Below are 27,122 nucleotides of genomic sequence, written 5' to 3'. Positions count from 1 at the left end.
ATGAGAAAGCTACAATGCAGGTAAGAAGCAGACTAATTGTATGCTAAAGATAGATTTCCTTCTTCCTATTATGAGTCAGGAGATATTTTACATGCACCTACTGCAAAGTTTTCAATGCAATTTAGTTAGTTATGTTCTTCAAACAATTTACACAAAAACATTAAATGCAAAATCCTAAATGCATACCTGATGCAGCGACTTGTGCTATAGGTCTTTTAGTAACATGTGCCATGAATCCAACAATGGAGAAGATAACAAATCCTGCAAACATACTTGTGGCAGAATTGATGCAGCAGACTATAATGGAATCCCTAGAGTAGAGAAAGGATATTTTAGAATGGACATTGATTGCAATTTAGTTGTCTCTCAATTGTACTCTTGCATGCCACACATTAAGTATGTTCTAGTTCCACACTTTGGGGCCAAATTATCAAATGGCGGGCGGACATGATTTGCTTTAGAGAATCATGTCCGCTCGACATTGCTAAATGCCGACAGCAAATACTGTCGGCATTTACCATTGCACAAGCAGTTCTGGTGAACTGCTTGTGCAATGCTGCCCCCTGCAGATTCCCAGCCAATCGGCCGCTAGCAGGGGGTGTTAATCAACCCGATCATATCCTCTGAGGCGGCGGGCTAATTAAGGTCTTAAGACCGCTGCTTCTTAAGTGCTGTTTCCGGAGAGCCTGAAAGCTCGCATGGAAACAGGGGCCATTCGGCCCTTGATAATTTGGCCCCATAGCCCTTTTCCCTGGGCAGAGTTATCAATAAATCTAACATTTAACTGCACATTGTATATCTCTTATTTGTAGGTGTAATTGCATGGTTTATTAGGGTCACCATTAGTGCCCTATGAAAAACAGTGATTATCCAGAGTGTGATCAAGGTAAAGTAATCCATGGGAACATGATCCCATCTCACATGAAACCCCACTACCCTGCAGCTCCTCTCAGCCTTGTGGCTCCATTGATACCTATGAGTTATATGATTCATATAGAGCTGTTACTTTATTCTCTGGATATCCTTTGCTGAAGCATACACCTAGGTAGCTCATGAATGTGCACATGTCTTTAGCACTCTATGGCAGCAGTATTTGCTACAATGTTTGTAGTACTGTTCATTGTTGCACACACTGCTGCCATATAGGTGTTTTTAGACAAATCATATGATAAGTTGTTCTAAAGGATTGTGATTAACCTCTGAATGCTAAAGGCACATGCATGCTCCTGGGCGACTTAGGTTTACTCTTCAACAAAGGAAACCAAGAGAACAAATCAAGAGGTTGATCACAACCCTTTAGAAAAACAAAGTAAATAATGAAAGTATATTGCAGATTATTTTTTATGTACACAACCTTTCATTTTATAATATCATCTTCTCAAATTGTTTAATGTCTCTTTAAGGGAGGACACATAACAAATAAATATGTCAGGGGATGCTTTAAGCAATGTTTTGTATTATGTTTCATTATAAGAACCCTGACAGATGTATTTTTTATATGTTTTCTCCTTTAAAGCAGCAATATGGCAACCCTATCCATGGGTTACATTTAACCGTTTGCACTATTCTGATTACCATTTCATAGCCAGCATTATACATTTATAGGGCAACTGAATCTCAGTAAGTCATTAAATCACTTTAACAAAACTTGTGGCTGATCCAAATCCTGTATTAAAGTTTATCAAATTATTTATCTACAACATTTCTCATTTTTGATTGACTCTTTTGTTGCAAACACTGTTGCTATAGAGTGCTTAAGACACATGCATGCTCAGGTTTACTCTTCAACAAAGAATATCAGCAGAAAAAAAATAATTTGATAAAATAAGTAAATGTATTTTTTTTCTTAAATTGCACTATCTGCCTTAATAATGAATGTTTAATTTTGACATTAATGTTTTCCATGTTTATTCCGATGTAAATATTCACCCAATAGCATCAATAGCAAATGTTATTTGTAATACTGAATACTATGAAACAATACTTGCCTGTAAACATTGTTGTTAAATGTATTGTAGCTTCCTAGGGCTATCAGAGAGCCAAGTCCCAAACCATAAGAGAAAAAGATTTGAGTGGCAGCGTCTAGCCACACCTAAAGTACATAAATTAGCTGTCATTAGTTATTTTATACATTACTCTATAACTCATAGGGTAGGGCCATGTTAAAAGCATTACCTCTGAGTCAGAAAGTTTGCTGAAATTGGGAGTTATATAAAATAGAATTCCATCTACGGCGCCTGGCAGTGTCACCCCTCTGAAGAATAATATGACCAGCATGATGTATGGGTATGTGGCAGAGAAATATACTACCTAGGGAGAAAGAAACAATTACTTAAAGGCATCTGCCCATCATCAGTTTACTCAGATTTCACTTGGTAGGAATAGTTGGTACAACATTTAATGTAGGCGTGGTGGAAACATGAGTGTACAGATCCCTTCTTATGCCTGGGCACATGTGTAGAGTATAATATATATATATTATTTTTTTTATTCTGTCTCAAGAGCTTGAAATGCTGTCAGTATTAGCTTTGGTCCTTTGCAAACACTAGAGGCTGGAAGATTCAATGGGCCCATATATCAAGGAAAGCAGCTTTGGGGCCTGTTGTTTTAGGCTCACATAAAATGATGGTAAAGTAGCAGTGGTCTTAAGACAGCTGTTGCTTAATCTCTCTGTCATCTAAAATGTAGCAGATTGAAATCATCCCAATTTGATTGGGAGAACTGACAGCCCCGCCCGAGACTAATGTGCTACTGTTCTGGTTTTTGGTTTTCACATTTGTTTATTTTGCCTGCTTAGTATGAATGTTGGTGCTGTTTCATTAACTGATTCATGGATAGTCAAGAATAGAAACCTTAACTCACACCCCCATGAAGAACAAGGGATCTCTGAAAAGAAGAGAGTTGTTCTTTCAGCTATAAAAATTATATTGGAAAAAAAACAACAAAAAAAACACTTTTTTCCCTAAAATGTTGCCATCCACCCTGATATTTAGAGTAATAAAAGGAAAGGGCACTAAAATGATGTCTCTTTCAAAGCAAAACATTAAATCCACATATCCATCAGATCACTAATGTAAGAGACAATGGGGACGATTTAGCTTTAAATAAACTGTAATGAATAAAACTGTTTGTACATATACATTTAAATAGTAAAATGTGGAATTAAATTAAATATTAGCGCTGTGGAATCTGTTGGCGCTCTACAAATAATCGATAATAATAATATAAAAAAAGTTGTTACAAACTAATTTATTTTACTTTGGCACTTTAAGCCATTCTTTATCTCAGAAGTCGCAAATTTATATAATCCAGGACTGATTTGTTGGTAAAATGGGCGAACCCTGCTCCTATTGGTTGTGGGTGAGCATGGGCTGGGACAAGCAAATACTTGTTCAACCATAAATACAGGACTTTCTGAGGGAAACTGTGCCTGCCCTCAGATTGATAAACTGGGCCTGATTGCTTTAGTGCTGTCAGGATATTTTCTATTTTGCTTTTACTGTCTGTGTTTGCAGATAAATGTATAAAATGGGAATGTACACGTAGATCAGAATACTGTATTGACATTAACAATCTGTTGCTTCATCAAAGTATAATTGTTATAAAATAATAGATTAATATAGAAAATATTATATTGAAGGGAAAGTCTACTCTAGAATTGTTATTGTTTAAAAAGATAGATAATCCCTGTATTCCCCAGTTTTGCATAACCAGACTGCTCCCTTATCTCAGTGCTTTTGTCAGACTTGCATTTTAGCCAATCAGTGCAGTCTCATAAATAACTCCACATGCGTGCATATGAGCCTACCTAGGTTTAGCATTCAACTAAGAGCACAAAGCAAATTTGATGATAAAATTAAATTAGAAAGTTGCTTAAAATTACATGCCCTATCTAAATCATGAAACTTAATTTTGGACTTTACTATCCCTTTAAAATTGCATGCCCTATCTGAATCATGAACATGTAATTTTCACTAGACTGTCCCTTTAATTTAGTTTATAAGCATTTTTTAAGTAAAAATAAGTAACACAAACATTACCTTTCCTGTCCACCCAACACCTTTCCAGATACAAAAATAAACAAGGACCCATGCAATTGCCAGCGTGATTGCTAGCGGCCATCTAATCTGTCCAGGTTTTTCCAATCCATCTGTCATTTGATGCATGTTTCGTCTGAAATGTGTAGAGGAGAGAAAAAGAAAATGTTAAAAATATTATAATATTTCCTATAAATCAAATCCATTACACAGAAGATATATTTTCTTCTTTGTGTTAACTGTTTATGGAAAAACCATAAGATGTACATATAAGGTCCAGCTCATGTACTGTTATAACATAAACCAACAATGCTAACCAATCAAAACAACATGTCGGCTAAAGTTTTGCTTTGAAAACCCGATCGCATATTCTCATGTGCGCTAACCCGACATGAAAATATGAATAGTTCACATTCCAATGTTCTTCACATAGCAGAATATGTTCTATTTATTCATAAATACATATTTTTATATATATATATATATGTGTGTGAAAATATAAGATTATGTAGGATGGGTTTAGCACTTATTAGTGGTGGTAGGATCACATGGGAGGGGCATCTGATTTGTATGACTACTGGTAGAATAAGGTGCATGGGAGCTTCAGTTAGTTAAGAGGAGGTTATAGCAGTGGGGTTTAAAGGGTTAATAAGGGGTTGGAGAGTGGGTGTGCTGCAGTTAGGTTTTATTGTGATGTGGAAGTTGGCTTTATCATGGTGGGGTAACCTAAATGTAGAATGTAGAAGTTTGTTGCATTTTATTTGTTGTGATTTTCTTTTTATGGTTACCAGCTGGTCCTGAATTATATGCAGCAAAACTGACTAGCCACAAATGAAAATAATGTTGAATAACAGCCATAACTATCACACTACAGTCTGTGGCACCTTGTTGTGACAATAATAGCTGCCACTAAAGTGTTGACAACACCTGAACTGATACATTGTATTGCACACTGATATTAATTGCTCACAAGCAGCATAGTGTAGTCGCCATGTACTGAACCTTTGACAATAATCTGCTTAGTCAACTGTGATCTAATTCATATTGGGATAAATTATAATAACTCCAAGGGGCCCTTTTTATTAAAGTGCGAGTGGACATGATACGATGTAGCATATCATTTCCGCCGCACATCGATAAATGCTGACAGTATACGTTGTCGGCATTTATCATTGCACAAGCAATTCTTGTGAACTGCTTGTGCAATTCCATCGCCTGCAGGTTTGCGGCCAATCGGTTGCTAGCAGCGGGGGTCTATCAACCTGATCGTATAGGTTTGGGCAGATTGAAGAGCAGGCGGACAAGTTATGGAGCAGCGGTCTTAAGCAGTAGTACAACCCTTAAGGTTCCCTGTCTTTTCTAGCATAATTAAACTACTTCAGGCACCTCAGGAAGCTTTATTTTCACATCACTTCAGTGTTCCCTTTACACAGGAGGTGGGTGAGTACCCATACTTGAGCTGCCAGGGGGAGCATAGGGGCATATCAGTCTTTATAGGGACTGTAATTTATTTACATTAAGAAATACATTTAGGTGTCTAGAGGGGGTTTAAGCGTAGTGTAGAGGCTCTCTACCTAATTTTCTCTTTTCTGTGTTTTTTATTTATGGGGTCATTGCATATGTGACTCTGTCCCCACTGATATAAATATTGAGGAGTCAATTACTGATATCCCTCTTCCTACATTTATAAGCTTATTTTGCAAATCTGTTCCAGTACTGCAGGTCAATCAAATCTGTAAGAATTGTATACTTAATATTTTGCATGCCAACAAGCTGCAGCTGTCTACTTACTATAAGGAACCTTGTCCTGTACTTGTCACTCAAGGAGAAGCTACTGATTTTTCTCCTGAATTTACAAGTTCCATGTACAAAATTGTGACAGATTGTGTCTACTAAATAGCAACTGCCAGAAAATATAGCCCATCCTATCCGTAACATAGACCATCAGCTTGGGTATTAATCCCATACGTTATGGAGGACTGTGTACCATCATCATTTTACGAAAGAAAACAAAATTTATGCTTACCTGATAAATTATTTTCTTTCAGATGATGATGGTCCACAGGTCCCGCTCATTCAATTTTTTAAGTGACAGTTCTAATGACACCTCTACAGACCCTGCTTTGCCTTTCCTACCTTTTCTTTCCTATTCTCTACTCGGCTATACATTAAACTAGAGAGAGATGGGAGGTGGGTTCTTGACCTTCTCCTAGTGGTGAGAAATATCCCATATGTTATGGAGGACTGTGAACCATCATTAATCCGAAAGAAAAGAATTTATCAGGAAAGCATACATTTTGTTTCCTCTCTAATCTCAAACAGCAACATACTGTATAAACATATCATGCACAATGTCTATAATTGTTTTACCAGTTGCACACGCATTCATTTTACATACTAGAATGTCTGTTGGGATGGGAATTATGAGTTATTCTCCCTATTCAAGTGAGAGTACACAGATACAGTATCTACCCTTTTTTATTTAGCACATATCAAAATGATCCTTTATGTCAAATAAAGGTCTATACTACAATATGTAGAATAAGACACTATTTTTGCTAAATGCATTATAAAAGATAAGATCAGATAAGTTCCTTAAACCCTCAGTTATTTATAGATTCAAATAGTGTTCCAGCAAAATCCGGATCAATTGCTTTTTACTTTAAAGCCTATGGGGATTTTTGTAGGTAAATTATTTCCCAATAGAAACAGCTCATTTATTAGGATATTGGTTTTAGTAATATATAAAGTCAAAGGAAGCAGTGAGCAGTAATTTATAAGATACAATAGCTGATGCCTTTTCAATCAGAAACCTATTCAACACAAATTGAAAACCCATCAGGACAGAAGGCAATAGGCCAGTTAATCTGCAGCACAAATGTATAAGGGGATATTATACTGAGGATCATATAATGTGATTATTGATTGTGTGATTGTCTGCTCTCTCATTTTTTAGAAGAAATGGTAATCAAAAGACTCAATCAGTATTAACTCCTTAGCTTCCTGGTAAGGCTGTGTGGCATTGCTATACAATATATTACAGTCTTCTCTTAAAAGCAAGGGGTCAAAGGCATATTAAATTAAATTAAATAAATGCATAACATAGATCAGCAAGTATGCACTGCATTGCAAATAATTTGGATACAAAATACATATTTAAAACCCAATTAAGGGCTAGATTATGAATGGTGCGCTAAAAGGGGTTAATCGTTGCCCTTTGGGGTACATTTATTAATGTGCGAGCGGACATGATACGATGTAGCGTATCATGTCCGCTGCACATCGATATATAATAACAGCATACGTGGAAACAGGGGCATCCTGATTCGGAGCTTGATAATTCAGCCCCGAAATACGCTGTTGGCATTTATCATTGCACCAGCAGTTCTTGTGAACTGCTGGTGCAATGCCGCCTCCTGCAGATTTGCAACCAATCGGCCACTAGCAGGGCGTGTCAATTTCTGTCAGCGGCCCCAGGGCAGGCGGACAGGTTATGGAGCAGCGGTCTTTAGACCGCTGCTTCATAACTTCTGTTTCCGGCGAGCCTGAAAGCTTGCCGGAAATACGGGGCATCAAGCTCCATACGGAGCTTGATAAATCGGCCCCCATGTGTTCGTTTGAAGTAGCACGCATAGTAAAGGTTGAAAGTAAGCGCGTTAGCTCAAGCACAATTTAAATTAACGTATGTCAGGATAGTCTGACTTCAGAGTTCTGGTTAACTGTTACGCTCTACTAAAAAGTTGCACAAAATGCATCAAATTATATTTAAAAGTACAGTTACACTCATAATAACACTGTCTGATAAAAAAATTTAATTAAAAAAAATTGCATAAAAAAGTTATAAGGGCTCAAATATAAGAGGTCTCAGGTGTTAGAAGAAAACAGGACTGCAAAGGGGTTTAACACAAAGATACATACATACACATGTCTAAATATATATATATATATATATATATATATATATATATATATATATATATATGTGTGTATCTGTGTATATGTCTGTACAGATGCATTTATGTATTTAAATGTGTACATGTATTTACAGACATATATACACATATAAACACATAAATACACATGTATACATATATAGACAATGACATATATATTGCAGCGTTGCGGTCAAGTAGCTGAAAACATGTAAGATCATATTTATGCAAAATTTATATTTAATAAAGTGTAAATAATCATATAGCATATATATTTATTGGTATAGATATATATTTTAACAAAAAAAACCATGTATACCCATGTATGTATATATATATATATATATATGTGTGTGTGTATTTAAGACTAAGACTAAATAGAACATATTCTTCTATTTGAATAACATCGGAATGTGGAATATTAACATTTCATGTCAGGTTAGCGTACTTGAGAAAATGTGATTGGGTTTGTGCGACTACGTTTATTTCCACTATTCACGCTCCATTGAAGTCTATAGGGGAATACGTTAACATGGCTGTGATATTCTTAGTTCAGTGTTGGGTAAGCGTTTGTGCGAAAACATTTGAATTGTTTTGCAGTTATATACATTTCATATCCTGTTTTATGATCAGTTAGAGACAGATATAATTGAGCTCCTGTGCTGATCAAACACTGGGTAGCGTTTTTCTGGTTTACTGTTCTAGACCCTGCAGCATGCATCCCATTTTTTTGGCAGGTATGGAACAAAACACTGTTTTCACAATAATTTTACAGGGAAGTGGATAAAGTATACATTACACTTTTTATTTTTCTTACACATTATTAAATATTTTGGGCAAGATTATGAGTGGAGCGCAAATGTTTGCTGGCAAGTAATAAGGGGTTTGTCATGGGTGTTTGTTCTCATTGGGCTTACAGCTGGTATGAAAAATTGAAAGTAAACGCGATTGATTGAGCGTGTCCTCAGAGCTCTGGTACCAAAAAACATCATATATATATATATATATATATATATATATATATATATATATATAAATATATATATATATATATATAAAATATTTATTCATGAATAAATAGAACATATTCTTCTATGTGAAGAACAATGGAATGAGAAATATTCATATTTTCATGTCGGTTTAGTGCAAATGATAACATGCCATCGGGTTTAAGCACAAGTAGGGTGTTAGATTTTTTAAGTTCTGCTTTTTGCGATCGTCAGGTTCGTGTGTGAGTAAAAAGTCAGTTTACTTTCAATTTATAATACAAGCGCAACCCGAAGCTTACTTCTAGTGCAGTTCACACTCGAGCGGGAACATTAATTAGCGTTCCACTTGTTATCCGGCCCTTTATGGGGAATTACATTGTGAGTTTCATGTCCCTTATAAGATTTTTTTTTCTGCCACTGATGGTAATAATTATTCAAGGAAACTCCTTTTATACAGTTCTTGTTTCATGATTCTGAATAAAAATCTTTCAATGAAAAAGCAAAATGAAAGCTGATAAAAAAAGTCATGTAATAAATACAGATGACTGAGTATACTTCAGCTTTGAAAGAGCAATGCAATCAGATGGCTTTTATGTTGCTCACATACACATTTATGGAAATATCATTATGCAAAGTAACAGACACACATCTGGCCGCAGCACAATACTAGCAATGGAAGTGACACATTGCTGAGACCAACATATATTCACAGATGAGAGATAAACTTTCCATTTACTATACACAATAAGTGCCTGGCTGTTTAAAGGGATTCTGCACTCCAATTGTATTCTGTCATCCATAACATAATAAAATATGTTTATTCATTTATTAATCTCTTTATTTATTTTACATAAAATGTGAAGTAAAAGCATTTCAAATGTAACTAATATTGCACTCTCAGTTGTGCAGTGCCCAATTGTTCTCATTGGCTAATAAGCTAACAGCTACTTTATATATTAGTGGATAGGTACTTCCTGCTAATGCTAATTAAGTATAATTAGGAGGTATAAGCCAATAAGCAATAGTATGAAGTGCACAACTGATACTGGGTATATTCGTTTTCTCTTAAATTTAAACTGATTTTAATCTTTAATGAATTATAGCCCAGAATAAAAAATAATCTTAAGAACAGGGACTCTTTAATTCATTAAAGTTTACAAAGACGCTTATTTTTTACTTACTATTGCTTTATAGTATACATAACGCCAATCCGCCCGCATCTCTTGCAGTATTTAGCATATGGATGACGAATCCGGCTTCCTCCAATCATTGCGTACCCAATGAGCTGGACTCCAAAGGGGGCATGCAACGATTGGAGGAAGCCAGATTCATCATCGATATGCTAAAGAAAGCAGGAGATGCGGGCGGAAGATTGACGTTATGTTTATCATAACACGATGGTATTTTAAAAAATAAGCATTGTTGTAAACTTTAATGAATTAAATTGCCCCTGTTTTTAAGATTTTTTTTTGATACTGGGTTCTAATTCATTAAAGTTTACAAACACTTTAAAGAACTTTTAGATCTTTTTTTTTTTTTGGCTAAATAAATATCAACATTTTTAAAATTCTACTCTTTCATATAGACGCCAAAATACATGGTGTTCCTTTAATGCTTTTACATTTTTCCTTGCCACTATGAAGTTTGAAACACAGACAAAAGTTGCAGAAGAAAGAGAATACAGAATAATTACTCAAACATAATTTCCTTTTTTTGAAGGAGCAATATAAAAAGATAGTTCATAATTTAGTTCTTCACATTAAAAGCACATAAACAAAATGAAATCTCCCAAGAGTATTTAATATTCTGTAGTAAACATAATTTTGCTTCTGACACACACACCGCTGAGCCTATCTAGGTATGCTCTTCAATAAAGAATACTAAAAGAATGAGATACATTTTATAATATATAGGAACGTTGATATATTATTCATAGGACTATAAAGCCCTGGATCTCATTAGTGAAGGAGGTTGCTATGCCAAATTTGCTCATTTTCTAAAAGAGTTTAATAAATTTACATTTTAAATTACTCTCAATATTTTGATATCACAATTTAAAACGTAAAGTTTGCTTTTTTTTTTGCTTCAGGAATGATTTGTTTTTGCTTAAACTATACTATAGTTTGACAGGTTTTTAGATTCTAGGTAACTAACATAGAGCAGTAAAGATAAATATGTATTTAATCTTCAGTGGATCCCATCTTGAATATAGATGAGTCAATCAATTTCTTAAAGGGACACTGAACCCAAATTTTTTTCTTTCGTGATTCAGATAGAGCATGAAATTTTAAGCAACTTTCTAATTTACTCCTATTATCAAATTTTCTTCATTCTCTTGGTATCTTTCTTTAAAATGCAAGAATGTAAGTTTAGATGCCGGCCCATTTTTGGTGAACAACCTGGGGTTGTCCTTGCTGATTGGTGGATAAATTCATCCACCAATAAAAAAGTGCTGTCCATACTCTGAACCAAGAAAAAAACTTAGATGCCTTCTTTTTCAAATAAGGATAGCAAGAGAACAAAGAAAAAATGATAATAGGAGTAAATTAGAAAGTTGCTTAAAATTGCATGCTCTATCTGAATCACAAAAGAAAAAAAATGGGTTCAGTGTCCCATTGTGGTGTTAACCATTAGAGGTGACTTGTTTACACTCAAACTGAGGAGTTTAAAGGTACAGTATGCTGCATAGATGGCATGCTCTTATTAGTTCTTTTAATTACTGTCCCCAGCTATCTATCCTCTGATCACAATCTGCAGATTATAAGCTATTTTTGATGTTACCATGCTCACGAACAGCCATCTTTGTTTATTGGCAGCATTTTCTTCATTATCCATTCCAAAATAAAATAAAAAATCTCCAAATACTTAAAGGGACATGAAACTCAAAAATGTTCTTTCATGATTTAGGTAGAACATACAATTTTAAACAACTTTCAAGTTTAATTCTATTATCAAATGTGCTTCATTCTCTTTGAATCATTTATTGAAGGAGCAGCAATGCACTACTGGTTTCTAACTGAACACATGGGTGAGCCAATGACAATCGGTATAAATATGCAGCCACCAATCAGCAGCTAGAACCTAGGTTCTTTGCTGCTCCTGAGCTTTCCTAGATAAACATTTCAGCAAAGGATAACAAGAGAAGGAAGCAAATTAAATAATGGAAGTAAATAGGAAAGTTGTTTAAAATTGTCTAATTATGACTTTACTCTCCCTTTAACAAATATCAGTCATGCTTGCTGTGTTCCCAATCTAAATTCTCAATGTTTACCAGGGCCATTTTATATTTATCAAATTCCACAGCTAAAAAGGACTTTATAACTAAGCACCCATACAACACATTTCAACTTATTACTGAGTAACCCAAATAGTTTTCAGATGGAACTTTTGATCTGTGGCTGCGCAATTGACACTGGCATTATTTTTGGCATTGGTTGACTCTCACAAACATCACTACCCAGATATAAACACTTCTCAATCACTTACAGTTAAAAAATAATAATAATTAGCACTTTTACAATAAAACATTTTTTTCCAAATCAGTAGCCCAACAAACACATATACCCAATATACCGATTAATGGCCCAGTTCACATTCCTTAAAGACACACACATGCATCTCTATTGTTTTGTAGTCCAACAGGTTCATTACACACACGTTACCTATTGACATCACTACACACTATTAAAAGGGATCCCTCAACATAGAGACCCATTGACCTGTGATGTAATCGCTAAGCCCCTAATATTGTAAAATTGCCAGTTTTGAGATTAACGAGACAAATAATAATTTTGTTTTTAGGAGATAACGATATTGCGCAATCACAATCCTATTGAAAACTTTAATGATTTATCTGAAAAAATCCTCATAGATTTTAATGGGGATTTTCTGTTGAAAATAAAAAGATACATTTTTCTAAATGATTGTGATTGACTGCAGTATTCCCTGTAGACTTTAGAGAGACAGTGTATCCTATTTTATTTTGTCTCTTGCTTAATTTGTTCCCAATGATCAATTTTACCTGCCAGAGTGTATTCAATTGTGTACAATGAGATCCTTTACCTTTATTTCAACATTCACAATAGCTGATTTTGCCTATGGTATCGCTTCCTATACTAACATTTCTATACTTATTCAGAAAAGAGTAGAGTCAGAAATGTGAATTTCTGGCTCCAAGGGCAGATTGCATTTTTTAGCACTTACTGTCCCCTATTATTACTATAGGTATCAAAACCTTGAATAGGAAGGGAATGTGGGTGGAGCAGCGGGTATCTAAAATTAAAACCTAACTTTTATTTTAACACTTAAAAAAAGAAAGAAAAAATAATGACATACAATTAAAAACACAAATTCGCGTAGAACTTGGAAATTGGGGTTAAATTATACCCTTTATTTAGTATTTGGATGGGGTAACGATATGAGCGAGGGGTATCAATATTCAGATATTGTAGTACTCAAATAAGGATATCATCCCCAACTATAGATACAAAGTATCGGCATTAACGAGTTAAACAACAAAATACATATGTATAGAAGTGTCTACATGCATGTTTTAATTCTTCAGATATATTCACTTAAACAAAATTAAGAGAAAAGATACAACAACCTCTGTATAAAGTACAATACCCCAGAAATAAGGGGAATGCTCCTATTACGTGTGTAAGGACTAATATAAATATTGCTATTTAAGCATTAGCTAAAGGCACTTATCTTTACAACGTACTGCAACTTGATTTATAAATTTTTTCTCAATATTTGAACTTCAATAAATATAGCAGAATCATTTCTGCATATATACATAATACCAAAATCCTAAATCATATAAGTTCAATACATATAGCAGAATCACCTCTATATATATAGACAATACCAAAATCTTAAATCATAAAAGTCTATTCTCTCATCAATTTAATTAAGCACGATATTTCATCACCTCAGTTCGATACACAAGCTCAATAGAGGAGGTGTATATTATTCAGTTAGATCAGAGAGATAAAACATTTATAGTAACACTATATGTATGCACAACAATAATTTGACACAGTAACATAGGTGTCAGAAATACAAGAGAATCCACACTTATATCAGCTCTTCAGATAACCTTATTTGAGTACTACAATATCTGAATATTGATACCCCTCGCTCATATCGTTACCCCATCCAAATACTAAATAAAGGGTATAATTTAACCCCAATTTCCAAGTTCTACGCGAATTTGTGTTTTTAATTGTATGTCATTATTTTTTCTTTCTTTTTTTAAGTGTTGAAATAAAAGTTAGGTTTTAATTTTAGATACCCGCTGCTCCACCCACATTCCCTTCCTATTCAAGGTTTTGATACCTATAGTAATAATAGGGGACAGTAAGTGCTAAAAAATGCAATCTGCCCTTGGAGCCAGAAATTCACATTTCTGACTCTACTCTTTTCTGAATCATTGATTCTTGCATAAGCACTCCAGCAAGTACCCACTGTAAAAATTAAAGTAGGTACAAATAGCAGTCCCTATTCACGTGTGTAGTGCGGTTGCAATCTTTTGCGTCTTCTAGTAGTTCACATTATCCTATTCTCCATATAGGATTTCCGCAACCAAAATAGCACACACATCAAAATATCAAAAGAAAGTATGGCAAATAAATTTGATAAAGATAAGCAAACCAGGGAGCAAAAAAGACAAAGTGATCTTAATGAAGTGTTCCAAGACTCGTCTAGTGGAAACTCTGATATAACACCAAATAATTTAGACACGCTGCTAAGAGAATTACTTAAAAACCTGTTTAAACAGGATAAATTATGGTGGGACGAGCAGTTCTGTGAGCAATACATTCAGAGAAATCTTATCCCAAGAGGACTGCGAATTCAACTTTTCCCAGCTTTTGAATTCAGAAGAAAAGAACTAAGCGTAGAATGGGAAGAAGCTTTGAGCGAATGTTCAGCTAAACTAATGAAAATCTTGATAAAACATAATTCATCGGAATATGAAAGACTGGAAGACTTAATCAAAGTACAGAATGAACAGCTAAAACAGTTCGAAAATCTTAAAGAATTTGAGAATGCATATAAGAAATATCAAAAAGAACTTGACAAGTATGAGAATGAAATTAAATCAACTAAGAAAGGTAAACTACAAAGAGATATTCAGGATTTCCAAAACAACAAAGTTTATAAATGGAAAAACAAAAATTTTACTTCCAATTACAAAACTCAAAGGAGAGTGAACATTGTGGAAACTGATGTTTCTGATACTGATAATGAGGAACAGGAAAATGACGGTAAAGAGCAACAGGAAGAACCCTCAACATCAAAGAAATCATCTACTATTGAAAACAGAAAAAGAAAGTCTTTTTTAGAAGACGATCTAGGTTCAGATTCAGAACCACCAGAAGAGGTGGGAGGTTCCAACAAAAGAAACACAAGGAACAACAACAAGAAGAACATCAAAGACAGATTCCAAAAACCTCAGAGACGAAATCTGAGCCCATTCTCACAATTAAGAATGAAGAACTAAGAATTATAAATCTCTCAGAGAAAAGACTTTCTAAACACCATAAAAATGTTCTATCCAAAGGATTATCCTTTTGTCCCAATTCTCAACTGGACAAATTCGAAACAATAAAGGACATCCAACTTTTCCTTCGTAAACTTCTCCTCAAAAAATATTTTGCAAATAAAGATACTCAAGAAAATATATCTAACTTGTCAGAAGAAGAACTAGAGTCCCTAAGAAATTTAGAAGATCTACTAACAGAACAAGAAATCCCTGAGGAATCAAACTGGAGAAAACAATTGAAAAACAAATCTAAATTTGTACCAGCCACAAATATCAGCTCAAACATAGATGTCTTTAATCAAATAGTATGTAATTCAATCAACGAACTCAAAATTCAGACAAAAGCCAAAAACTTGACCAAAAAAGAAAGAGAAGCATTAAAAGAGATGGAAGAGTGGGACGACGTGATCATCCGAAACGCAGATAAGGGTGGAAATATTGTTATATGGCCTGAAAGCATGTATCTAAAAGAAGCATCCATCCAATTGAAAAATTCTGCATGTTATAGAGAACTCTGGAGCAATCCTACAGAACAATTCCATCAGCAATATAACAAATTAATTGAAGATGCAAAAAGAAGAGGCCTTATTACAACCAAAGAAACAAAATTTCTAAATGTATCTCACCCAAAAACAGCCACGTTTTATTTGATCCCAAAAATTCATAAAAACAATAAGCAACCTCCTGGTCGTCCAATAGTATCAGGCAACGACAACTTAACCGAGAAAGCAAGTCAGTACATAGATCTCAGACTCAGACAATTCCTAACTCAACTCCCATCTTATGTGAGAGATACCATGGAAGTATTGCAAATCATCGAAGATATTCATATTTCCAAAAAAACTTGGTTAGTAACCTCAGATGTCGAGTCTTTGTACACTAGCATAAATCATCAACTCGGACTTAATGCTGTAAAATACTTTCTAGACATGTCATCAGAAGAAAGTCAAGATTATAATGAATTCATGATAAATCTACTGAAGTTCGTGTTAACGAAAAATTATTTTCTTTTCAATAACAAATACTATCTTCAAACCCAAGGAACAGCGATGGGCACTGCATGTGCACCCACGTATGCCAACCTGTTCCTAGGCTGGTGGGAACAAAAACATGTTTTCTCAGATATCAACGATCAATACACCAAATACATCCCAATGTGGGTTAGATATATCGACGACATCCTATTCCTATGGGAAGGACCAGAATCCGAATTGGATAATTTTCTTGCACATCTAAACAACAATAAATTAAATATAAAACTAACTTATGAAAAAAGCTTAACCAATATATCCTTCCTAGACTTACTCATTCAGAAGAACCCTGATGGCACACTCTCAACAGACCTATACAGAAAAAGAACAGCCACCAACAACGTACTTCACTCAACCAGTGCACATGCACCCAATACCACCAAATCACTACCCATAGGGGAATTTCTTAGGATCAAACGCAACTGCTCAGACGAGCAAACCTTTAGAAAAAGAGCCACAGAACTAGAAAACAGGTTAAAAGTGAGAGGTTACAGTAAAAGGTCCATTCAGAAAGCTAAAAAAAGAGCATACAATACATCGAGATCTGACCTATTGAAGGTCCGACCAAAAAAACAGGATAAAAAAACAAGACTAGTCTTGACCTACAATGACCAATCACAAGAAGTCATCAGAATCATTCAAAACAATTGGCATATACTACAAGCTGATCCAATTTTAAAAAGTATAATTGGTCAAAAAGCAGAAATCAGCTATAGAAGATCAAGAAATCTAAAAGAAAGATTAAGTCCTAGCCATTACATCAAGAAAACAAAATCAATAAGAACTCCAGAGAAAGGCTCTTTCCCATGTGGAAGCTGTTCAACTTGCTCACACATGATGAAAAAGAAAAAAACTATTACAGACAGATTTGGCAAATCACACCAAATCAAAACTTACCTAAGTTGTAACACAGTGGGACTCATATATGCCCTCCAATGCAAGTGTCCCTATACTTACATAGGAATGACCACTAGAAAGTTACACACAAGAATCATGGAACACTTAAGAAACATTCGTAATGCTCCCAAAGATTTACAAAAAGATAAAAAATTAACATCTGTAGCATCTTACTTTCTGAAACACCATCATTGCAAAACCTCTGAACTGGAATGCTATGGTGTCCAAAAGCTGTCCTTAGGACTAAGAGGAGGAGACCTAGAGAAGGCCCTCCAAAAGATAGAAACCAAATGGATATACCTTATGGATTGCGTTCATCCAAAAGGTTTAAATGAACAAAACAATTACTCAATGTTCTTATAACACTGAAAAAGTAAAATACACCATTCAAATTATGCATGAAAATTCATACAATGATATTAATAAGCCTAGGTGTTCCTATAACAATTCATATCATAATAATATAAACGTATAGGTTTCTTCTGCAAAAACAACATAAAGTATTCAGTAAAAATTATTTCCTAAAATCCATCAATTAGAATTCAATTTATGTTACACTCACACAGTTGGTTCTCCTAATCATACTGTATCAACACTTTCACAGGGCTAATTTCAGTCCAATATAAACCACCTCACATTGTTTTTCACCTTTCCTCCACAGTTGCCACTTCACCCCCAACTTCCTACTCACATTCACTCCTTCCCTAGTCCCATCTTTCACCAGATCCCCCCTTACTCTTTACCCACTTCATTATATCCACATTACCCCCTCATCCCCCACCACACTATCACCACCATCCAAGAGTAGGCCACACCCCTAATCACAAGAATCTAACCTCACCGATTACTTACCTTTCAAGTATGACACTTGTCCCAAGTACCAAACACAATTAAACACACAGTGTAAAAAAGTATCGCACCCCACTAAGCCCATCAAATTTCTCTAATATAAATGTCTCACTTAGCTACATTAAAAGCGTATATTAACGTTGTCACAAGAAATTGAAATCGCTAAATCTTTTGTATAAAAAGAAAATAAATCTCCCAAAATCATCCTCGTTAACTAAAGTATATCTGAATGAATATATCATCTCTTACAGCACCCACTCCTTTTCTTCACATCTCTACAGAAAGTTTATCCAATGCAATTTTCACATTGTTAGCATATCAGCTCACTGTCACGCTTGTCACCCCATAATGACCAATTCACACCCTCATAAGTTAATATAACATTTATTCCAGAAGTATCCTCTTAACATAAATTGAATAAAAATCTATGAGCAGTATGTGCATCTGTCAGAGGACGATATAATGTGAAACAACCTAGGTTTAATCTACATAAGTCTGATCGATCTGTTCAACCTAAGTACATGCCATATACAGATGATATCCTCTAAAAATTCTTCTTATCCTTCCTTGTATTGGTATAATTACATTAATTAAAACATAAATAATATGAGAGATATTAATGAAGAATCAATATTAACTTAAAAGTTACATGCGAGTTATCAACTCAAAGTACATGGCTGTATCGAGTCCATCTATACACATTATCCATACTATTCATAGTCTAAACCTATATCTTGAGTTAGTGTAATATAGCGGACACTTACAAAAACAGATAAATGTGTTACGAACGATATCGATCAAACATAAATATGCATAAAGTATTTCATCATCTCAGAAATATATGTCAATAATTCTATAGAACATATTATGAGTATTATATCTAAGTTTAAGAAATAATTGAAATACATTCCAAGAATAAGATATCCAAAAAGACAGTGTCGTAATTCAAACACCCATCAATCAAACACAGATGACAAACCGACCATAGGGTGGAGCAAAGCCAATAAATTACCGAAAAATGTTGCGCGCGTCACCCTTTGAAAAAGCCGGAATTACAAACGGCGAAACATGTTAGGGAGAGGTTGACATCTCGATTTCAACCGATCTAGTTTTTAATTAGCAAAAGAACGTAGAACTTAGATAACAAAATGAACGCATGAATGAGTATTGGGGATTAATTTAAAAATAAGTTGGGGAAAGCTGAAGTGGATGTTTCTATATTTAGTAATACCTAAATACGATGTGAATGCAAGGATAACAAAACCATTAATATAGTGTGAATACGAAAAGAAAAAAAGTGTGACTCCTAACTTTATTAAGTAACCTTCGTTATAGAAGTTTCAGTATTACTTGACCTGAATACACTACAATTTATCTGACGCTAGTCAATATTCTAAAAGACCACACGACGGTTATACCTAAAAATATACCGGCTCCCAAACAATACTGCTGGAAACCGAGGGACTATCGCAGACTCAGCTCAGCTGTTATTGTTAACAAACTAAGACCCACATTTGTCTAGTCCACCTAATAGCAGAATTATAAAGAGCTCTATAAATATAAGAAATCTATCTATGAAAGCTATCAGGGTCTAGATAGACAAAATCATTAAGGTATTATACAGTCGACCGTATTAATTAATAATACAAGTGAACCGCAATAATATATAAACATTACTGTGAACAAATATTGTACTAGCAAACAGGACTTAATACTGAATAGACCAAACATATACAACAGTGTTAGCAAATAAAGAAATAACACATTAGGTCAAGTGTAGTGTCTTCGAAGAAAATTCAAGAAAAATATACAAAGTTATGTAACATACTGAATCACACAAAATTGCAATTAACTCAAAGCCAATATATATACATAGATACTAAGGGGAAATAACAATCAGCTCGATACTGACTTGATTCTATATATACAAAATAGAACCAACAACTATCTCATTTGAAGCTTGTGACTTCAATACTCCACAAGTATCCTTATTTATTAGAACTAATAGGCTAAACAAGAAGCACAATAACAACTAAGCCACAATATCACACTAAGATATCGATCACAAGTATTAATCCATATCATCCCCAACTATAGATACAAAGTATCGGCATTAACGAGTTAAACAACAAAATACATATGTATAGAAGTGTCTACATGCATGTTTTAATTCTGCAGATATATTCACTTAAACAAAATTAAGAGAAAAGATACAACAACCTCTGTATAAAGTACAATACCCCAGAAATAAGGGGAATGCTCCTATTACGTGTGTAAGGACTAATATAAATATTGCTATTTAAGCATTAGCTAAAGGCACTTATCTTTACAACGTACTGCAACTTGATTTATACATTTTTTCTCAATATTTGAACTTCAATAAATATAGCAGAATCATTTCTGCATATATACATAATACCAAAATCCTAAATCATATAAGTTCAATACATATAGCAGAATCACCTCTATATATATAGACAATACCAAAATCTTAAATCATAAAAGTCTATTCTCTCATCAATTTAATTAAGCACGATATTTCATCACCTCAGTTCGATACACAAGCTCAATAGAGGAGGTGTATATTATTCAGTTAGATCAGAGAGATAAAACATTTATAGTAACACTATATGTATGCACAACAATAATTTGACACAGTAACATAGGTGTCAGAAATACAAGAGAATCCACACTTATATCAGCTCTTCAGATAACCTTATTTGAGTACTACAATATCTGAATATTGATACCCCTCGCTCATATCGTTACCCCCATCCAAATACTAAATAAAGGGTATAATTTAACCCCAATTTCCAAGTTCTACGCGAATTTGTGTTTTTAATTGTATGTCATTATTTTTTCTTTCTTTTTTTAAGTGTTGAAATAAAAGTTAGGTTTTAATTTTAGATACCCGCTGCTCCACCCACATTCCCTTCCTATTCAAGGTTTTGATACCTATAGTAATAATAGGGGACAGTAAGTGCTAAAAAATGCAATCTGCCCTTGGAGCCAGAAATTCACATTTCTGACTCTACTCTTTTCTGAATCATTGATTCTTGCATAAGCACTCCAGCAAGTACCCACTGTAAAAATTAAAGTAGGTACAAATAGCAGTCCCTATTCACGTGTGTAGTGCGGTTGCAATCTTTTGCGTCTTCTAGTATTTCTATACTTATGTATTGGCTATAGAAAGCTGTGTAAACACACAAACAAAAACAAAAATTACACTACAAGGGGATCTTAGGAGAGATAAGTTATAACGTTAATTTTCAGTTGCTCTTTCTGGGCCTGATGATATAAAGCTCTCTTCTCAGGTGAGATGATCTAAAATGATTGTCCAGCCCAGCAATAACCCTAGTGAAATTCTTAAAAGGCAGATTTTGTTATACTTCTCCAAGGAGTGTTCCCTTAATTCCTTTATGTGAATTAAAGACAAGACCAGGGCAATATAGCACTGCATGACACAACAGTTCTGCTGCATTTACACTTTGTGCTTTATATTTTATATTGCTTTACACTTCAGATTACATTTTATTACATTTAAACTTTGCACTTTCTATTTTGTATTTTATTTTGTATACAACAGTGTATTTAGGAGTGTGATTTTACACATTCTGATTATGCTTTCATAGTTTCTGTGTAAAATCACTGTTGGGTCTAAATTTAAGTGTAAAATATAAAATAGAAAGTGAAAAGCTTAAAGGGACACTCAAGTCAAAAGAAACTTTTATGATTCAAATTGAGCAGCCGTTTTAAGACACTTTGCCATTTACTTCCATTATCAAATTTTGCACAGTCTATTTATATTCACACTTTCTGTGGAACAAGATCCTACTGAGCATGTGCACAAGCTCACAGGGTATATGTATACTAGTCTGTTATTGGCTGATGTCTGTCACATGATACAGGGATAATAAATTTGTCACAAAAAATCTACTGCTTATTTAAAATCCAGAGTAGGTGTTAAATCATTGTCTTTTTATTATGCGCTTGTTAATTATGCAACTCTACTGCATTGAGTGGTCCTTTAAATGTAATAATATTGGCATGTCATAGTCTGAAGTGTAAAGTAATATAAAATATAAAGCACAAACTGTTAGGGTAATAAAACTCTCATATCACGCAGTGCTATATTGCACTGAGTTGTCTTTCCTTCAGATACAGAAAGAGAGATCTCGCAGTGCTGGTGAATTCTGCCTTTTTTCTTTAAGAAATCAGTGAGTTCAGACCCTGTGAAGTCTACACTACAAATTTTCTCCAAGCAGGAGAATCTTTGATTATCAGGCTTTAAGTATTGGGCTTTGGTATTTGGTATTTTAAAATAAATAGTGTTCTTGCCAATTTAAACTGGCTGCCAAGCTCTGCCCACTGAAGACATCACTATCAGGGCTTTGTATGGCATCCAATCACAAAAGGCTCACTAGTTGGATTCAACAGACTGTCAATGCTATTCAGCAGAGTGCCTAGATGCAGCCAAGATTGTGATGTCATCAGTGGATGGAGCTTGGCAGCCATTTTAAAGTGACCAGAAACAATATTCATTTTATAATAACGTTTTTACTGTTCCTGCTGCATGATATAGAAAGGGTGCAGGGGGCTATTTGCAGTTTAATCTAAGGTAAGACTTTAAGATGACTAAGGTGTAAATTGTCCCTTTAAATTTTACAGGATATAAGTTGATAAATAATTTAATAAGCTTCTCTACAGGATTGTGATCGAGTCCATTGTAAGCTAGAATCAGTAACAAATTAGAACATGCATTACACTGTCCTTTTAAATTTATACTTTTAGGCCCCTTTGGGGATTGCAGCTGCTTCGCATTTCTTCTATGGTACTTCTATATTTTTTAAATTGCAGTTAATTTAATAAAGACAAATTGCAATACTTCCTATTAGTTGATATGCTGCCAGATATCGCAAGGTCACTAAAAGCTAAGCTTATAGGATACATTTTATTATGTTTTGTCCAAAGAAAATAGTAAAAAGCTTTTTTTCTGCACATTGATACTTGTTTTCCTTACAAAAATATAACTTTTATTTAAGACTTATGAGTAAATAACTAGCTAAGCTTTGGACATGCTGTCTGACCTTGTTTTTTTAAGACAGTATCAATCATATTAGAAACCTTGAAGCAGTAGAGTCTAACAAGGCTATGTTATCATCTCTGAAAACATTAAGATTAATTTTCTACTTTCTGATTTTTTTTTTTTATAGTTCTTTTTTATCATACATCAACTCAGTTCAAGTACACACTATATTTTCTGTCAAGATGCACATAAAACAGATATATATTTAAGTTTGTGACTGCTTGTATCATTGTTTTAGTACATAGTTCCACATCATCTTGCTAACATTTATTTTCTGATGTATATTTGTATATTAAATTAAAAGCAGAGGATAAAAAAAACAACTTACTCCCAAAACTCTAAAACCGCACTTGTCATATTAGTTGTATTTGCCATGCTATAATTTGAAAAACATTTTTCTGTATTCCAGGAGTTTTCGCAGTGTTTCCATGGAAGGACCTATGATGGACAAAGAGTGACAAATTATTTCAAAATGTAGGTGATTAAAGGGACAGTCTAGGCCAAAATAAACTTTCATGATTCAGAGCATGTAATTTTAAACAATTTTCCAATTTACTTTTATCACCAATTTTGCTTTGTTCTCTTGGTATTCTTATTTGAAAGCTTAACCTAGGAGGTTCATATGCTAATTTCTTAGACCTTGAAGCCCACCTCTTTCAGATTGCATTTTAACAGTTTTTCACCACTAGAGGGTGTTAGTTCACGTATTTCATATAGATAACACTGTGCTCGTGCACAAGAAGTTATCTGGGAGCAGGCACTGATTTGCTAGACTGCAAGTCTGTCAAAAGAACTGAAAAAAGGGGCAGTTTGCAGAGGCTTAGATACAAGATAATCACAGAGGTTAAAAGTATATTATTATAAATGTGTTAGTTATGCAAAACTGGGAAATGGGTAATAAAGGGATTATCTATCTTTTAAAACAGTAAAAAATAATTCTGGTGTAGACTGTCCCTTTAAATACTGAGGGCTAAACCTTTGTAAGGTTGTTGTAGTATTAAATGTAGCAACAGCGGGCACAATTACATTAGCAGAGGTTTGTATTCACCATGCTTTTGCTTTTACTCATGTGACAGCAGCTGTCTTTATAGCTGTGTTTTAGTTTAACCCTTTACTGATGCTAACTGGTCCAGCTTCACATCCTAATACTGGGCATTTTGGAGCTTAGATATCGGTGCACTCTGTTACAGAAGTAGTACACATTCAGAGATGAGCGCTGATGCTGGCTATTGACAACTGTGTGGTTTACTTCAGGTAAACGTGACAGGAGAGATTTACGTTTTGCAGTGACTGCATTGTACTATATTATTAATGAAGTCTATTATATATATATATATGTTATGTTACTTAGAAACTGTGTATAAAGGCTGAGAAATGTAAGATTCCATCTCTGTTTGCATGTGGTAACCTGACCCGCATGATACAGCTGTGAAAAAGCTCACAACTTCACTGATATGTGAATATTTACCACTTCCGTCAAAGGGTGCTAAAATACATGAGCAACGTCTTTTATAAAATATAGAGCTTTACTAATAGGTGCCTTTAAAGGGTTAAAAAAGAGAAATGGCTCTGAGGAGAGCTACGGGCAGAGGAGGAAACATAATATCATGGTAAATAGTAACTATTCTATTGAAATCGTGTCAAGCATTTTAATGTCATTTAAGTAAGAGACTTTCGATTTTCATTAAATAACTTTTCACTTCAAATAGCTATTTAAGCCCATGGCAATAATATGAAACATTGTTACAACACTCTATTCAAATGAATTAAACTCCTGGCAGGTATATAGCTATGTTGGTAGAAAGGCAAATAACATATTACAAATATGTGGCAGCATCAAACATTGGCAACTGGAGGTAAAGATAAATATAACTCTTGTGGGGGGGGGGGGGGGCTCGGATTGACAGTTCTCTTCAAGAGGAAATGTAAGCACATGTTCAAGTTTGTTCTCTGTGCATATATTTGAAACAATGCATGTTGGGTACTCAATAAGAATGTCTTATATTTGCCAATAATTTCAAATTATTTCAATGTATGTTGGACTCTCTGGGGTAGATTTATTAAAATGTGAGCAGACATGTTCGCTTAACCTCACTAAATTCCAACAGCATACGCTGTCTGGTGAAATGCTGGTGCAATGCCGCCCTCTGTTCACTGGTGGCCAATCGGCTTCTAGCAGGGGCCATCAATCACTCCTAAAAGGTGGGGGGGAAGTTAAGGAGCAGGAGTCTTACGAGCGCTGCTTCTTAACTTTCATTTCAGACGAGCCTGAAACGATGGGCGTAGAAAGCAGCATTCGCTGCATCATAAAAGAAGCCCAATGTCTCATTTTGCTATTTCAGTTGTTTTTTGTGTCAATCACTTACAAACATATTTTCTGTTATGTGAATGACAAAGTGTAGACATTCTCTTATGAACAGATGGAAGTTGCAGCTGACACCTTTACATCTAAAAGGGTTAATTCAAAGCATATTATACTTGTTTTTATGTTGTTTTTTTAAGCAACAAAGCAACACCCTGAATAAACTCACTTTTTCTTGTCAGGCTCGTGGAGGCGTGTCCTTCTTCACCAATAGTGTCAGACACTGAGCATTAGTATGAAGCTAATACTGATACATTCATTTATATCTATCAGTCTACTTATGAAATATAATCCCTACTCTATTATATGGATGGTGGTATTTTTTTTGTATTTAGTCTCTGATTGTGAGGAATTTTTAGTTTGTATTATTATAATTAATAATAATAATAATAATAACAACAATAATAATAATATACTTTATCTATCTATCTATCTATCTATCTATCTATCTATCAATCAATCAATCAATCATCTATCTATCTATCTATCTATCTATCATCTATCTATCAAAAGAAGTGAGTACACCCCTGTGTAATATCACTTAAATGTCAAATTATTCAAAATTGTATCACGGTACAGTAAGAGTTTTACTTGTATGTTTTGCAGTAGGGAGTTTGCTCTTATGTAAAATGAAAAACTAACAGTATAGATTTACTATATTAGAAACTCAATGCAACAAAGTCAGTACACCTATCATTACTGAGATTCAAATCTTTTATTCTTTCAATACTTTGTATGCCCGCCTATATTTTTGAAGACAGACTTAATCCTCCTTGGTTTGAAGGATTCCAATGTTGCACATATTTCTGGAGAGATGCTCTGTCATTCTCCAGAGATAATTGTTTTGGGCAGCTCTTTGCTAGAGGGATTTTGTATTTATATTGTTCTCTTTAAAATACCCCAAAGGTGTTCCATTGGAGTTCAAGTCAGGTGAAATACGTGGCCAACTCATCTTTTTCACTTTTTTTCTTATTTTGAAACTCTTTAGGGATTTTAGCAGTGTGCTTTGGAACATGATCATGCTGGATTTTCTGCTGGACAAGTCATAGTTTTCACTTTTTTTCTTATTTTGAAACTCTTTAGAGATTTTAGCAGTGTGCTTTGGATCATGATCATGCTGGAATACTCCTCTTCTGCCAAGCTTCTGGAGACTGGGAGTCATTTTGTCAGCCAGTATCTTGGTATATACACAGGCATCTATAAATGTAATCTCCCCAACACCTTTTGCACTCATGCAGCTCCATATCATCACACTCCTACCTCCATGCTACACTGTGGGAACTATGCATTCACTGTATTAATCCTGGCCAGGTTTACACAAATCATCTGAGCCGAACAAATTTATCTTAGTCTCATGTGACCAAAGAATATGCTCCCAATATTCATCGGTCT

At 34.4% G+C, this 27,122-nt stretch overlaps 1 protein-coding gene across 1 annotated transcript in view; it reads right to left on the bottom strand.

Moving 5' to 3' along the window:
- SLC6A1 (solute carrier family 6 member 1) overlaps positions 1-27,122 on the bottom strand; it is a 70,032-nt gene that overhangs the window by 20,598 nt on the left and 22,312 nt on the right. The window contains exons 4-8 of the mRNA XM_053688951.1: positions 23,697-23,806; positions 4,041-4,173; positions 2,176-2,310; positions 1,989-2,092; positions 187-311 (exon numbers count right to left, since the gene is read on the bottom strand). Coding sequence (XP_053544926.1) covers positions 187-311; positions 1,989-2,092; positions 2,176-2,310; positions 4,041-4,173; positions 23,697-23,806 — 607 coding nt within the window. The remainder of the gene's footprint in view (positions 1-186; positions 312-1,988; positions 2,093-2,175; positions 2,311-4,040; positions 4,174-23,696; positions 23,807-27,122) is intronic.

This window comes from Bombina bombina, chromosome 7 (genome assembly GCF_027579735.1).
Source record: "Bombina bombina isolate aBomBom1 chromosome 7, aBomBom1.pri, whole genome shotgun sequence".
In the NCBI taxonomy this organism is placed as follows: Eukaryota; Metazoa; Chordata; class Amphibia; order Anura; family Bombinatoridae; genus Bombina; species Bombina bombina.
The sequence above is the reverse complement of the archived record's forward strand: the minus strand, read 5'-3'. Positions and strand labels throughout refer to the sequence as shown.